Source organism: Urocampus carinirostris, chromosome 15, assembly GCF_059441175.1.
Source record: "Urocampus carinirostris isolate Australia breed hairy pipefish chromosome 15, RoL_Ucar_1.0, whole genome shotgun sequence".
Classification (NCBI taxonomy): domain Eukaryota; kingdom Metazoa; phylum Chordata; class Actinopteri; order Syngnathiformes; family Syngnathidae; genus Urocampus; species Urocampus carinirostris.
In genome coordinates this window covers 8,985,020-8,999,765 of record NC_142363.1, presented here as the reverse complement: position 1 = coordinate 8,999,765, position 14,746 = coordinate 8,985,020, and the positions used below count along the sequence as shown (strand labels likewise).

Sequence of the window (14,746 nt, the reverse complement as noted above, 5' to 3'; positions counted from 1 at the left end):
CATATTCACACATCTAACTAGATTTTCCAGTCTGCCTCACTTCAGTCCACACGATCTGTACCACTATATTGTAAATGGAGTATTCCTGTACACTGGCGCTGATCTAAAAGTTAAGTAAAGTTATGATGCTTACCACTTCTTCGTAGCTGATTCAGTTACCGATACGTGTTGCTCAATGACACCAGGAGGCACCTTATTATAATCAAGGTAATACCTAACGTTAGCTGTGTATTCTAATATATTTTATCATTTTCATTTTAACTACAGTAGCTACATTGAGTGTATTTAGTGAGACTCGTGGCTACTTTCCACTTCCCTGCACAACCTTACACCCTTTACGCGGACGTGCACTCATTTTTTTGTGTTTTAATCCTGCCAATCAATATTCTTTAACATACACATTATACAGGCAAAAATCGTGACACTCAGGCAGGAAAAAACTAGAGTGAGTTTACGTTAAGGGGAGTAAGATTCTTCTGCAGGCGCGTCGAAGCTAGCCACAACACTTACATACGTAACATAAAATTGATCTGGAAAAGCATAAAACACAATTATAAAGAATGCTCGCTGCAAATCCTGGAGTATTTTGAGGGATGCCATTGCCTCTTTTTGATTGCAGATAAATATTGCAGGCTTCTGTCTTCATCAAATTCGATAAAATGCCAAATTGGGCTTAGAACCTTGCTGGTTCGCACAGCAGGAAATCACCATCGTAAAAAGTCGTGGTTTTATTCTTCTCTTGTGGTTATTGATATTTATTTCGACTCAGATGCTCATTTAAGTCCGTCGTGGCTTTTATTCTGCCAGGGAAGGCAACATGACGTCACATGCAAATGGTCAATAAGCCGCATGTACCCTTTTTAAAACACGAGATATTTTCAAAAAAGATGGTACACAGAAGTTTTCAAAGTTTTAATAAAAACACACTTTGGGTAAAAGGCACCGAAACTCCCCCTGGCAGATTTCAGGCGGAACAACACCTCCCAAAGACACAGCAACACAAATATCACAGCAAAAAAACACAGTAGAAAAACAAGTAACACAGTGCTAACTGGACTTGCTAGAAAACACACACCGGTAAAAGTCACAGAGATGCAGCAACACAAGTAGCAGCTAAAAACACATGGAAGCAGAACGCTAACAGGGCAAAAACATAGACCTACTGGTAAAAATCACTGAGAGGCGTCTTTCTCTTCATGCAAGCATTTGACACATGTGTTCGTAAGCTGCAGGGTTTATATTGTGTGACAAACATTGCGGCTTACAGTCTGGAAATCACGATATACATTTTCAGCGTGTAACATTTATATTGTGATCTTAAATTATTTTCTGTACAGATGGTTGGTTGGTTAGTTGGTTGGTTGGTTGGTTGGTCGGTTGGTTGGTTCGTTCCCTTTGACCACTATGGTCGTATGCGGACCATTTCCTGTGGTATGTCTTGGGAAAGTACAACTTGGTGGCCCTCATCCCTCTCCAGGACAACATGTTTCCGCCCTGTCATACAGATAGTACAGCAGCTCAGAACACTCAAAATTAGTCATTTTTGTTCAAGCTGTCTTTTTTTGTGTTATTTTAGGCAAGAGGCTGGCTAAATAAAATGTTTTTGATTAATTAAGAAAAACTACATCTATAGTAAACCGAACAACGGTACAGTGGTACATCTTCATTGTAGCACCTCTAAAAACAAGTATTTGTTTTATCTGCTACGAAAAATCTTGAAGGAAAATCCAGTTCAGGAGCAGTTTTTTTGAATTTATTAAAAATAGAAAACTAAGAAATCACATTTGCATAAGTTTTCACAGCCTTTGCCATGAAGCTCAAAATTGAGCTCAGGTGCATCTTTTTTCCACTGATCATCCTTGAGATCTTTCTACAGCTTAATTGGAGTCCACCTGCAGTAAATTCAGTTGATTGGACATGATTTGGAAAGGCACACACGTCAAGTCAAGTCAAGTCAAATTTATTTATATAGCCCTTAATCACAAAAATGTCTCAAAGGACTGCACAGGATTACAGTTACAAAATTACACAATTACCTGATCTTAAACTAGCAAACCAGCATGCGGGCAAGGAAAAACTCAAAAACCTCAGTGTGAGGAAAAAAGAGAAACCTTGAGAAAGGACCTCACATGTGGTAATCCCCCTTCCAGGATTGACCAGGGTGAATTACAATTAGCATTACTGTACACATAATAGTAAACATAAGGTAAGATGTTGAAAATGTCCGGAAAGTGCATGACATCAACGACGCCCCCAGCCTGCAAACCATTCCAGAAAGTCTATGACGGCCACGACGCTGCCTCCCGTCTCTGCCAGCTGGTAAATGCAGGGGTTGACATGCTGCAGGTCAGACGCCGGTCCGCTGACCCATCCCAAATCATCCTTCTCCTTCGTATCAGCCAGGCAGGCATCGGAAAAAGACAGGACAAAACAGAATATGAGGTGGGCATCAATCATATGCTTTGGAATAGTAGTGTGTCTTAAGCCTCGATTTAAAAACTTCCGTTGAGGTTGCAGATCTTATCTCCAGAGGCAGGGCGTTCCATAACACCGGGGCCCAGATGGAGAACGCTCTCGAGCCCGCAGACTTCTTGGCTCTCGGAGTCACGAGTAGACCGGCATTTTCCGAGCGCAGACTCCATGCAGGAACATAGGGGGAAATCAAATCGGAGAGATAAGAGGGTGCAAGCCCATGCAAACATTTATATGTTAATAAGAGAACCTTAAAGTCACATCTTAAGTGGACTGGGAGCCAGTGCAAGTTGGCCAATATAGGAGTAATATGCTCAAACTTTTTGGTCCTAGTCAAAAGTCTAGCTGCCGCATTCTGAACCAGCTGCAAACTTTTAATGCTAGACATCGGGAGACCAGAAAGCAATACATTACAGTAATCAAGCCGAGAAGTAATAAACGCATGAATTAAAATCTCTGCATCTGATTGGGACAGCATCGAACGAATCTTCGCAATATTACGGAGGTGGTAGAAAGCTATTCTAGTAATATTTTTCACGTGTAACTGAAACGACAGATTAGGATCAAATATAACACCTAGATTTTTGACCGAGTCACTATGGGTGATATTACATTTGTCTAGGTTCAGGGTAGTGTTTGAAAACAACTGACGACAGTGAGCTGGACCAATAATCAACATTTCAGTTTTTTCTGGGTTAAGGCGTAAAAAATTATTTGACATCCATCTTTGAATCTCAGTAAGGCAAGCCTCCAGATTTCTAAAACTTAAATGTCCAGTTTTTTCCAGTGGCACATACAGTTGAGTGTCATCTGCATAGCAATGGAAGCTAATATTATACTTGCGGATAATGTCACCAAGCGGGATCATATAAATACTAAAAAGAAGGGGGCCAAGTACAGAGCCTTGAGGAACACCACAAGGGACATTAGATTGTTTAGAGGTCAGATTGCCATAGTTAACACATTGCATCCTGTCTGACAGGTAGGACCTAAACCACGAGAGTACAGTTCCTGAGATACCAATGCGTTCTAGACGAACCAATAATATGTTGTGGTCGACCGTATCAAAAGCAGCGCTGAGATCCAGCAGCAGTAACATTGATGAGGCACCAGAATCTATTGTTAAAAGGAGATCATTGGTTACTTTAGCAAGGGCTGTCTCAGTAGAATGATTTGCCCTAAATGCTGACTGGACAGTTTCAAAAAGGTTATTTTCTGACATGAAGTCATTTAGCTGCTGTGCAACGACCTTTTCAAGTAATTTCGCAAAAAATGGCAGATTTGACACTCGCCTATAATTACCTAGGCTTTCTGGGTCAAGGTTAGGTCGCTTAAGCGTGGGTTTAATGACGGCAGACTTGAAGGCTACAGGAACAATACCCGAGGATAGCGATATATTAATAATATTTAAAACTGATGGTCCTAAGATCCCAAACAGATCCTTCACCAGTGAAGCTGGAAACGGATCAAGCAGGCACGTAGTTTGTTTGGCCCTACTGACCATCTGTGTTAGATTATCAAGGGACAAATCATTGAAACTGGAGAATGTTTCTGAACAACCGCTGACACAGTCCATACCTAGCACCTCCACATCTTTGATATAGGAGGAGGAAACAGAGCGTTCTTTTAAAATTTCATTCCTGATTAGTTGAATCTTTTTATTAAAAAATTCCATAATGTCATTAGCAGAATAAGTGCAACCATTTGGGTTAAGTTGTTGTCTGGTAAGTTTCGCCACTGTGTCAAACAAAAATTTCGGATTATTCTTATGTTCAACAATAATCTTAGAGAAATACGAAGCTTTAGCTGAGGCAAGAGCTACTTTATATTTCAGCAAACTGTCACACCAGGCCAGTCGAAAAACCTCCAGCTTAGTAGTGCGCCATTTTCGTTCAATTTTTCTGCAACTTTGTTTGAGTAACCTAGTTTCTTCAGTAAACCAAGGTGTATTCTTCTTGGGTCGGAATTTATACTTTAGGGGCGCCACAGAATCAAGAACATTAACCAAAGCAGTATTGAAGTTGTTTGTAAGTGAGTCAACAGACCCAGTGTACGAAGGGAAGGCTGCAGTTACCCTAAGTAATAATTCTTTTAAGGCTAACACCGTTTTAGGGCGGATATTGCGACTGCTAAAGCCTAAATTTTCCTTATCACAGTAAACATTAAACAGCACCTCACATTTAACAAAATAGTGATCAGAGATAGCATTAGGATACGGTAACACTGTAACATTTGAGGCTACTACGCCACGGGTCAGGACGAGATCTAGAGTGTTCCCATCTTTATGAGTGGGCACATCAACTATTTGATTGAAACCAATAGTATCAATCAGTGACTTAAATGCAATTGCAAGTGAATTTGATGGGGAGTTTATGTGAACATTAAAATCACCAATAATTACAACATTGTCCGCATAAGTTACTAAGTCTGTTAACAGTTCCGAAAATTCTTCCAAAAAATTTGAGTATGGTCCAGGTGGGCGATACACAACAACTAAATAAATTGGTGTTGACATTAAGGACCTCATAACAAGTGCTTCAAACGTTTTAAAACTAGTAGGGGTATTAGAAGTAAATTTCAACCTATCTTCCGATATAAGAGCAACACCTCCACCTTTTTTGCATGGTCGTGCCAAGTGCGAACTCACAAAGTTAGGGGGAGAAGCCTCATTTAACACTACAAACTCATTTGGTTTTAACCAGGTCTCACAAAGGCCAATAAGGTTAAGATTGTGTTCATTAATAAGGTCATTGACAAGTAAAGCTTTGGAGGCTAGTGATCTAATATTAAGAAGGCCAAGCTTCAGCACTGTGGACTGAGCTGAAACCTTTCGCGAATTTTGAACCTTAATGGCAACCTTAGTGGTAACCACCACAGGATTAGACTGCCGGTCCCGGGTCTTGTGCCTTGCATGACGGCAGACGCGGCCCGAATTCCATACCACAGGAATATTGTTGACAGGTGGAGTAGCAGGATGACTATTGGTAGAAAATAATGTTATTTCTTCTCCCTCCTCACCTAACAAGGGAGAAACAGAGGTAAGAAGCACAGAAGAAGATGCTATAGAAGAGTATAAATCAGGGTGTATGGTGCATTCAGTAGAACGCTCTAAACTACAAAAACTATGTGAATTGCATGAATCTAGCATAGCGCTAGTTAGCTCTAGCGTTACAGACTCCACACCCATGGTTACAGGTTCGCTAATCACCTGTGACCTGGCCTGCACTAGTGTACCCTGTCATGGAAGGCTTAAACAGTAATCTATATTTTTAGAAAGAGTGAGAGCACCTTCCCAGTTAGGGTGAAGGCCGTCTCTCCTCAGCAGGTCAGGTCGGCCCCAGAAAGCAGGCCAGTTATCCACAAACCTAAATCCCTTCTGATTGCAAAAACTTGCCAGCCACCGGTTTAGCGAGACTAGTCTGCTAAACCTCTCATCATTGCCTCTCGCAGGCAAGGGGCCAGAGACAATTACTCGATGCCGACTCATCTTTCTGGCGAGATTACAGGTCCTAGCAATATTTTTCTTTGTAATCTCAGATTGTCTCATTCTAGTATCATTAGAGCCGACGTGAATGACTATATCGGTGTAGCTAGCCCTGTCCTGGTGTCTAGGTTTGCTCGTCAGCTCCCTCAAATTAGCCTCAATGTCGGGTGCTCTGGCCCCAGAAATACACATAACCGTGGCTGGGGTGCTAAGCTTTATGTTACGGGTGATGGAGTCACCTATAACTAGGGTGCGGGAGCCAGTAGACCGGGGTGGAGTGGGACTAGCTAGGGGGCTGAACTTGTTATGCGTCTGAATTGGCTCACCGCGATTAGCATGCCGTTTAGGGCTAATGCTAACCGGACTAGCAGGTTCGCTACAACCCACGCTAGCAGTGGTGTCCGAGGCACCTAACATTTTCCGTTTAAACTGCTCTAGCTCACGGACACGTCCCTCTAGAAGGGCTACCTGCCTACGGACACGGGAGCAACCTTTACAGCAACCCATACTCACTTGTAAGCGTCGGATGCCAAAGAGCGTCCTAGCAGCCGTGGGAGGGGATGCCCTTCAACAACGATCGGCAGCAGCTTCCGACTGTAAAACAATTGTGCGCGGCACTTACCTTGCGCCAATCGTCCGAGATGCTTACCCGAAACTTTTCAACTGTTCAAGATAAAAAGTCTCAATCCAGAAATCTGCTATAGTAGGAATCTGAAACAATCTTGTAGACGCGACGACGTGAGCAACACAAAATTCCCGCCACTCGATGTCTATATAAGGTCCCACAGTTGGGTGTGCATGTCAGAGCACAAACACCAAGCATGAAGTCAAAAGAACTATCTGTAGACCTGCGAGACAGGATTGTCTTGAGGCACAAATCTGGGGAAGGATACAGAAAATTTTCTGCTGCTTTGAAAGTCCCAATGAGCACAGTGGCCTCCATTATTCATAAATGGAAGACATTTGGAACCACCAGGACTCTTCCTATAGCTGGCCGCCCTTCTAAACTGAGCGATCGGGGAAGAATGGCCTTAGTCAGGGAGGTGACCAAGAACCCGATGGTCACTCTGTCAGAGCTCCAGCGTTCCTCTGTGGAGAGAGGAGAGCCTTCCAGAAGGACAACCATCTCTGCAGCAATCCACCAATCAGGCCTCTATGGTAGAGTGGCCAGACGAAAGCCACTCCTTAGTAAAAGGAACGTGGAAGCCCGTCTGGAATTTGCCAAAAAGCACCTGAATGACTCTAGGACCTTGAGAAACAAAATTCTCTGGTCTGATGAGACAAAGATTGAACTCCTTAGTGTGAATGCCAGGCGCCATGTTTGGAGGAAACCAGGAACCGCTCATCACCAGGCCAATACCATCCCTACAGTGAAGCATGGTGGTGGCAGCATCATGCTGTGGGGATGTTTTTCAGCAGCAGGAACTGGCAGACTAGTCAGGATAGAAGGAAAAATGAATGCAGCAATATGTAGAGATATCCTGGATGAAAACCTGCTCCAGAGCGCTCTTGACCTCAGGCTGGGGCGAAGGTTAATTTTTCAGCAGGACAACGACCCAAAGCACACAGCCAAGATCTCAAAAGATTGGCTTCAGAACCACTCCGTGAATGTCCTGGAGTGGCCCAGCCAGAGTCCAGACTTGAATCAGATCGAACATCTCTGTAGAGATCTGAAAATGGCTGTGCACAAACGTCTCCCATCCAACCTGAATGAGCTTGAGACTTCTTGTAAAGAAGAATGGGCAAAACTGCCTAAAGATAGGTGTGCTAAACTTGTGGGATCATATTCAAAAAGACTTGAGGCTGTATTTGCTGCCAAAGGTGGATCAACAAAGTATTAAGCAAAGGCTGTGAATACTTATGTAAATGTGATTTCTTAGTTTTCTATCTTTAATAAATTCAAAAAAAATAAAAAATAAAATTTTTCACATTGTCATAAATGAGTATTTTGTGTAGAATTTTGAGATAAGAGATTAAATTAATACAATTTGGAATGAGGCTGTAACATAACAAAATGTGGAAAAAGTGAAGCGCTGTGAATACTTTCCGGATGCACTGTATGTAGAATACCGCCACAATATTGGCAAGATAGTTTTTTAAAAAATTTTGTTTCCCGTATTGAATTTGTTATACGCCGTACACAATTCGAAATTATCAAAAACGTATCAAAAATGCGAAAGACGTTTAGGTTGACCGCTATGCGATGTCTGTTACTTTTCCTTGCGAACAGTTTAAATAATATTTCAATGTGGTCTAAAGCTATTTTGGGTTCAGTGAATAGGATATTTTTTTAAAGTATTTCTTATCAGCATAATTCATGCTACAAGAACGATCATGGATCCGATTAAGTTTTATGAAGAGGCACCAACATTTTTTTCTTGAATCTAATATGCCAGCACACTGAAAATCTTTTCTCGTGAATGACAGCAATTATATATGTGTTAGCAGTTAGGCAACCTCATTTAAGAGTTTTAAACACTCCCAGTTACACACATCTGGTGGCCTTTGCTCAATTTAGTACTTCTGGCTGTGTGCAGGCTCCATTTAACCATGGTATTCTGCAATCAGCGTCGTTTGTGTAACATGTAGTGTTTCTCTTTGCCCTCTTGTGTTCATGCAAAGACATAGTAAGGATTTAGTAAAGATTTCATTGACAGCAGCGAGCCTGCTCTTAGCTCAACGGATACAATGAAGAGAGAACAGGGTTGCCCCAAGATCTTAAAAACTTGAAAAAGTCTTTAATTTGATAACGGCAGATTAAGGCATTGAAAAGGTCTTAAAATTGTCTACAAGTTGTTAATTTACCTCTCAAATGTCTGAATCGTTCCCCGTCTGCCTGATAACTGTAGTATAAGTAAACTAGCAAAAGTATAGAATGTTGTGTCGTAAAATCATCCTTCATTTTCTCTGACTCTTAATCTCTGATCGATAAATGTGTCGGGTAGAAAATGCATATTTAGGCGTTCTTGAAAATGCAGCATTACGTTAGAGCTTTACGTACAGTCAGTCTCTAACCCGCCGTCAGCTTCGGAGTAACTTTTGTAACTCTCTGTGGTTGAGTGATTTAAAGTATAACTAGATTCTGGCTGTACCAGGGAATGATTGGAAGGGGCCGTCGTCCAACGCGGCGGGGATGAGGGCTGCAATTGAGCGTGCACCTCTGTCAAGGGTTTACCCAGCTGACGTCCGGAACCCATTGCATTGGGCGCGGCAGGGATAATGCCGGTAGTTGGACACCGACCTCCTTCACGGGGTTGCCAAGCTCACGTCTTCTCCGCCACCCTGGACGGTAACGGTTTGCCCCCACAAATTCACCTGCCTCCATGCCCTGAGCCTAAAAAGACCGCACACGGGCTTTAGGAGTCGGGTTGTTGCCGAAGGGGTTTGGTTACACCGCATGGTTCCACCTGGGTGCATCTCATTCTGGGGCTGCTGGGGCACTGTAATCGGTACCCTTTCTTTAGGCGGTGGCAGCTAACGAGTCACCTCAGCACCCAGGTCAGTCCGTACGTATCCCCAACCCCGCGCGGCCTTGCTCACGGCCGCCTCAGCCCTGGCCGCGGCCGGGTCAAGGCCAGTCCTCTCGGGGCCAGTCCTCTCTTAGCGCCAGCACAGTCCGACCGCCCTTGCAAACCAAACCTCAGCCACCTGGTATGTAATACCTTCCCTGCTCCTTCGGCGAGGGACGGGGCTTTTGAGTCCCCGCCCTCACAGATGCGCCTTACGCGTCTGTATGCCAGAATAGGTGTGATGTTGGTCTTAAATGTAATTAGATGTGGTCTTGAAGTAGGTATTGAAAAGTCTTAATTTTGAATTGAAAAATCTTAGGGGATCCTTGAATGAAGCGCAGAAACGTTCCTACGGAAACCATATATTTTTCCATTATAAAGCTTTTTTTCACAATTTTGTACTATATGGGAAAACCTACCAACATGCAACAAGACTTAATAATATTTAACAAAACGATAAGCATCATGACGCATATTGCACAATCACTACAGGTATCTTAATAAGCTCATTTTGCCCTATAACGTGACAAAGTGCTGTACTCACAATTTAAGTGCAGAAAAGGCTAGGACGGGGATCTCAAACTCAGTTTGGCTCTGGGGCCAGAGCCAGGCTATCTGTTCTGAGGCGGGCTGTAAAAGAATGTCAACTCCAATTTTTTAACTTTGTTTTTTAGTATAATGCTTTTTCATTCAGCCTACATCAGTAACCTACCCTATCTACTATAATTACAGATGACAAGGTTTCTTATCTCAACCCAACATATTTACATACCTGCTAACACTACACCATTAGGCATGAGACAAATCTATCGCTTCTTCAAATTCAAACCCCACCCAAAAATATTGACTTTATTTTAAGCGAGTTTAAGACTCAATGTGTGAATTAACAGTTCCAACCATCACATTGAATTTCCATTTTGATAGATGTTTGCCACTTCCAGTTTTAAACAAGCACGTGTTTGTGCGTTTTTTAATATTCTGGAGACGGATTGTGTTTTAGAAGAAAATAGACTGCTCGATCAAATCTACCGCTTTTTTATGTAAAAGGTCGGCATGTATGCATTTTTTCACAAACAATTGGGAAAAACAGTGTTCATATTTGCCATTGAATGTGTTAACTGGTTTATTTGAAGAGTTGAGTACAGACGCTGCCCTACTTACAAATGAGATTACAGATGAATTTGTTCGTAAATTGCTTCAGTGCTATATTTTGTATGTTTAAGGTTTATATAAGTATGTTTAAGGATTGTATAAGTAACCTTTATTGTTGTGTACTAAAAATAAACATTTGATAAAATAATATGCCCTATAAACAGAAACAAAGGATGATGAGCTTAAACAGTAAGGCAAATTCCTCCTCCGTGATAAAAAGTGGCAAAAAAAAGCGATCTAAGCATTTTCTCAACAGCATCAAGCTTCCATATTCCATTTTCATTTAAAATGAAACGGCTTGCCTCTTCTTTACACTTTACCCCCACCATATTGAATGGATGCACGGGATATTAAACAATAAAAATGTTAAAGTTCTTCATGTGCTGGAGATACAATATAGAATGTTTACACACGAACTAGGTAGCGGAAGCGGATTTCTTCTTTGGGGTGGATGCTAGTTGACAGCGCCACCACACGCCGGTAGCAGCGTAAAGAAGCACTACAGTAATCTCCTGTACTCGGAAAAAAGTGCACGTAATACAAAATCTAATTTACACCAATGTTTGGATATTTTTCAACCTCCCCCAAAGATTTTCGTACAATACTTATATATATATATATATATATATATATGATATTTCAAAGAAATAGTTTTAAATCTCCAGAAAATATTTTGCTCAATGCAGTATGACTTCTTACTATTCTTACACGGAACTGCAATAACTGTAGTAATAATATTAATTATATTAAGCTGTCTTAGGAGACCATTAATTGACCATTTATAGTACTCAAAAATAATAGCTTTTAAAATAATGCTTGGAGAGTCAAATGCAAAATCAGGTGACTTACTGCAGTAACTATGGTTCATCAAATCCTTGAGTTTTTTAACCCTTCTCAAAAAAGTCGCACTGGACAGCAGTTTGAAAGTAGCTTTCTCCGACACGAAAATTATTTTACCTGCAAAGTAAAACCTTTGACTTAAAATGCACAGGACATGTACTTTTACCACTCAAGGAAATACCCGAGAGACAAAAGGAAAGGGCAACGCTGATTGTCATCAGACAAGGATGCTTTTTATCGCACTCATTCTCTTCAAAGATAGGACTGTCCTTCGCTAATAGAAAACCTCATTTTATTAACAATGTTTTTAAGTCTGGAGGGGGCTGATAGGGGAAACAAACATCCTGGGATCTAGGAGACAAGAGATTGTGTGTTAACAGTAGAAAAGATGTATAGGAAAGGGCAGGGGTCGCCAACCTTTCAAAGCTGAGAGCTACTTTTGTTTTACAGATTAGAATGAAGAGCTACCAGTATGATATACATTTCTAAAATGACATAATAATGTATAAGAATAAAATAATACACGACTTAGCAGTATCTCAACTCTTTTAGAATGAAGTGCTGAGTTAAGATTGGCGTCCAAGCTCCACTTCAATCCAAAACAGAATAAAACCAAAACATAAGATGAAAATACAGTGAGTGTGACAGCACAACACAAAAAAAAATCAACAACACTTACGAAGCAATCCGTTATTTCAATAAAATGAAATATGTTAAACAACATATCGTTAGAATCTTGCAAACAATAGGTTTGAAGGCTGTTGATGGCGATAATGTAATCAGTCAAAGAGTATGTCTAACTAAGGGGTCAACGACCCTTTTGAAGCCGAAAGTTACTTTTTGCTACTAATTGGTCATTTTCATATACATTTGTGAAATATCAACTTATACTATTAGGGTGTAATTATTAAAGGTTAAAATAGGCTCAGTCAACCACTAAACATCATGCTAGTTGGAAAAGTGTTTTTCATCCACTAGTGCGCCTGAGACATTGTCTATTGTGCCGCAGGAAATTTTCAAATTTTATCTTTGCAGAAATGTATGCCATTATTTAGTATACTTGCAGTATTCCACTGATCAGCCATGTCAGCAAATGACTGTTCTTTTTCTTTTGATTTACCGGTACTCATGATCCGCTCATGCGGTAGTTAGTTCAGTGTACGTAATAATTGATTTTAATTTTTTTAAAGAATGCACTACAAAAAAATATCAAAATCATTTAATAATCTTAGACATAAATTTGATGATTTTAATAAACAAGAAAAGTTAAAACTTTTAAAACATTGTTTTTTCCACTCGCAGATTTATTTTGTGTGCTTATTTTAACCCCTTAATCCTCCTGTAAAATTCGTCTAAAATCCCAATCCAAGAACAGCATTCAAATTACTTTGGGTACAAAAGTAAATTAAATGCTGTTCTTGAACACTTTTGGTCTCTTTTGAAAGGCAACACAATGGAATTTTGTCCCGAGCCGAAACAATTACTCGGATACTAACAATGAGTCATCTAAGTTGGAACACACAGAAATAGAAGGTGTCCTTTCTGGCCTGAAATTTGTTTCGCAATCAAATGCATGCAGATGAGTGAAGCATGGGCATCTTAGCTGGAAAACTGGTGAGACAATAGTACAGAGTCTTACCAGAGGCGTGTTCAGGAGAGTGAGTGATTGCTATCGCGAGCTATCGCTAGCTTCTGAACGGCCAGTGATTATTGAGCGCTCGCGTGCCCGAGTAATCACGGGAGAAAGACCGCTTACTTTGATTTCCAACATGGCGTCGACAGTGCAGAAGATGGAGGATCTCACCCTGACGAGTGCTGTTGGCGATGTAATATATCGTCTTACATTGCCTGGTAATGTTTGTGAACAATGCAAGACAGTTATGACCCTTCCACTGCGTTTAGGATAACCTTAACTGTGTCAATATGCGAACTGTCGCTCATATCAGCCAACTCGCTCAAAGCAAGCTGTAGAACGAAATCCATTGTACTGTCGTCGGCCATTTTGGATCAGTAAGGCAATCACAGTGAGCGATTACAAAACGTTCAGCAGTGCGCGGCAAGCGATTATCAAGAGACTACATGTCTGATCACTCTCCTGAACACGCCTCTGGTACCTTGTCAAATTAGATGTGAAAAACTAAATATTGTATTTTACACATTTTTCTAATTGTAGGTTTAGGCCATTTGGAGACAACTTGTTTACAGCACCAAAAGCTTTGCAACTGTGTATTGTAGTTTGGCCAATTTTTTAGACGTTTTGAAAGAGTTGTAAATGATTCACTCTACTTTCCAGAAGTCAATCAATGATTGTGCACACTTGTGCGAAATAATGGTGCGTAAAAATGAATCACAAGTGGTGTTACGCAGGTTCATTTGTTGTTTTATTTCAATACAAAGTATATATATATATATATATATATATATATATATATATATATATATATATATATATATATATGCGTATTGTTCTTTTCTAGAAATTCATTGGCTAACCAATATGTCAATCATTTTTTGAATCAGTTACTCCAGGCTAAATATATTTGGAGGTAAAGAAGGTGACCTTTGAATTATCAATAAGGGCCCTTTCATTATCAATAAGGGCTGTGGAACGTGAAACAAAGCCTACAATTGGCCGAGAGCAGTGTCTATTAAAAGGTCAGAGGCTAACGACCATATCGGGAATAACGAGACGATTTAGGGTTAGACAGACAAGTTGCAACATAGAACGTCCGACGATGCCGAAATACTTTTAGGTGATTTTTTTTTAATATCTGTGTGTTTTGGAATACATATTTTACACGGTTGGATTTACTGGACAGATCATGTTTGCAGAGAATCCTATGAGCTCACTCTCAGAGGATGATATAGGTGAGCTAGGCCGGCTTTACAGTTTTCGGGTATCTCGTTTTAGACTGATCGTGATGTTTCTATGATGAGTCCATTTTGAAATGGTCATCTTATCTTGAATTCCTATCTAAAAGCACTCTTGCACACATTATCCAGTTTAAACCAGTTAAGAACATTGGGTTTGGCATTGGCACTTTGGTGAGGCTTGGTCCCAGACCTTAGCTCTCCCCTTCATGGGTCGGCAGCCAAGGCAATAAAAGTCCAAGTACTGTTTTAGATAAGACAGACTTCTTCCACATCATGGGGAAATAGGTTCCACAGTTGTGTATTCAATCTTTATGGCATCGAGTATACAGTTAAATTAAAATATGCCATCTCCTGGTTCTTAATTCCAGTATAGCATTAAAGACAAAAGAACAGGGCTAAGATTGCTGTAATTTCC

General features: G+C 40.7%; 1 protein-coding gene across 1 annotated transcript in view; it reads left to right on the top strand.

Annotated features, from left to right (window-relative positions):
- The first annotated feature begins 9,175 nt into the window (after positions 1-9,175).
- LOC148351475 (neurexin-3a-like) overlaps positions 9,176-14,746 on the top strand; it is a 137,184-nt gene continuing 131,613 nt past the window's right edge. Inside the window, exon 1 of the mRNA XM_088354952.1 lies at positions 9,176-9,245. Within this exon, the coding sequence (XP_088211078.1) occupies positions 9,176-9,245 (70 nt within the window). The remainder of the gene's footprint in view (positions 9,246-14,746) is intronic.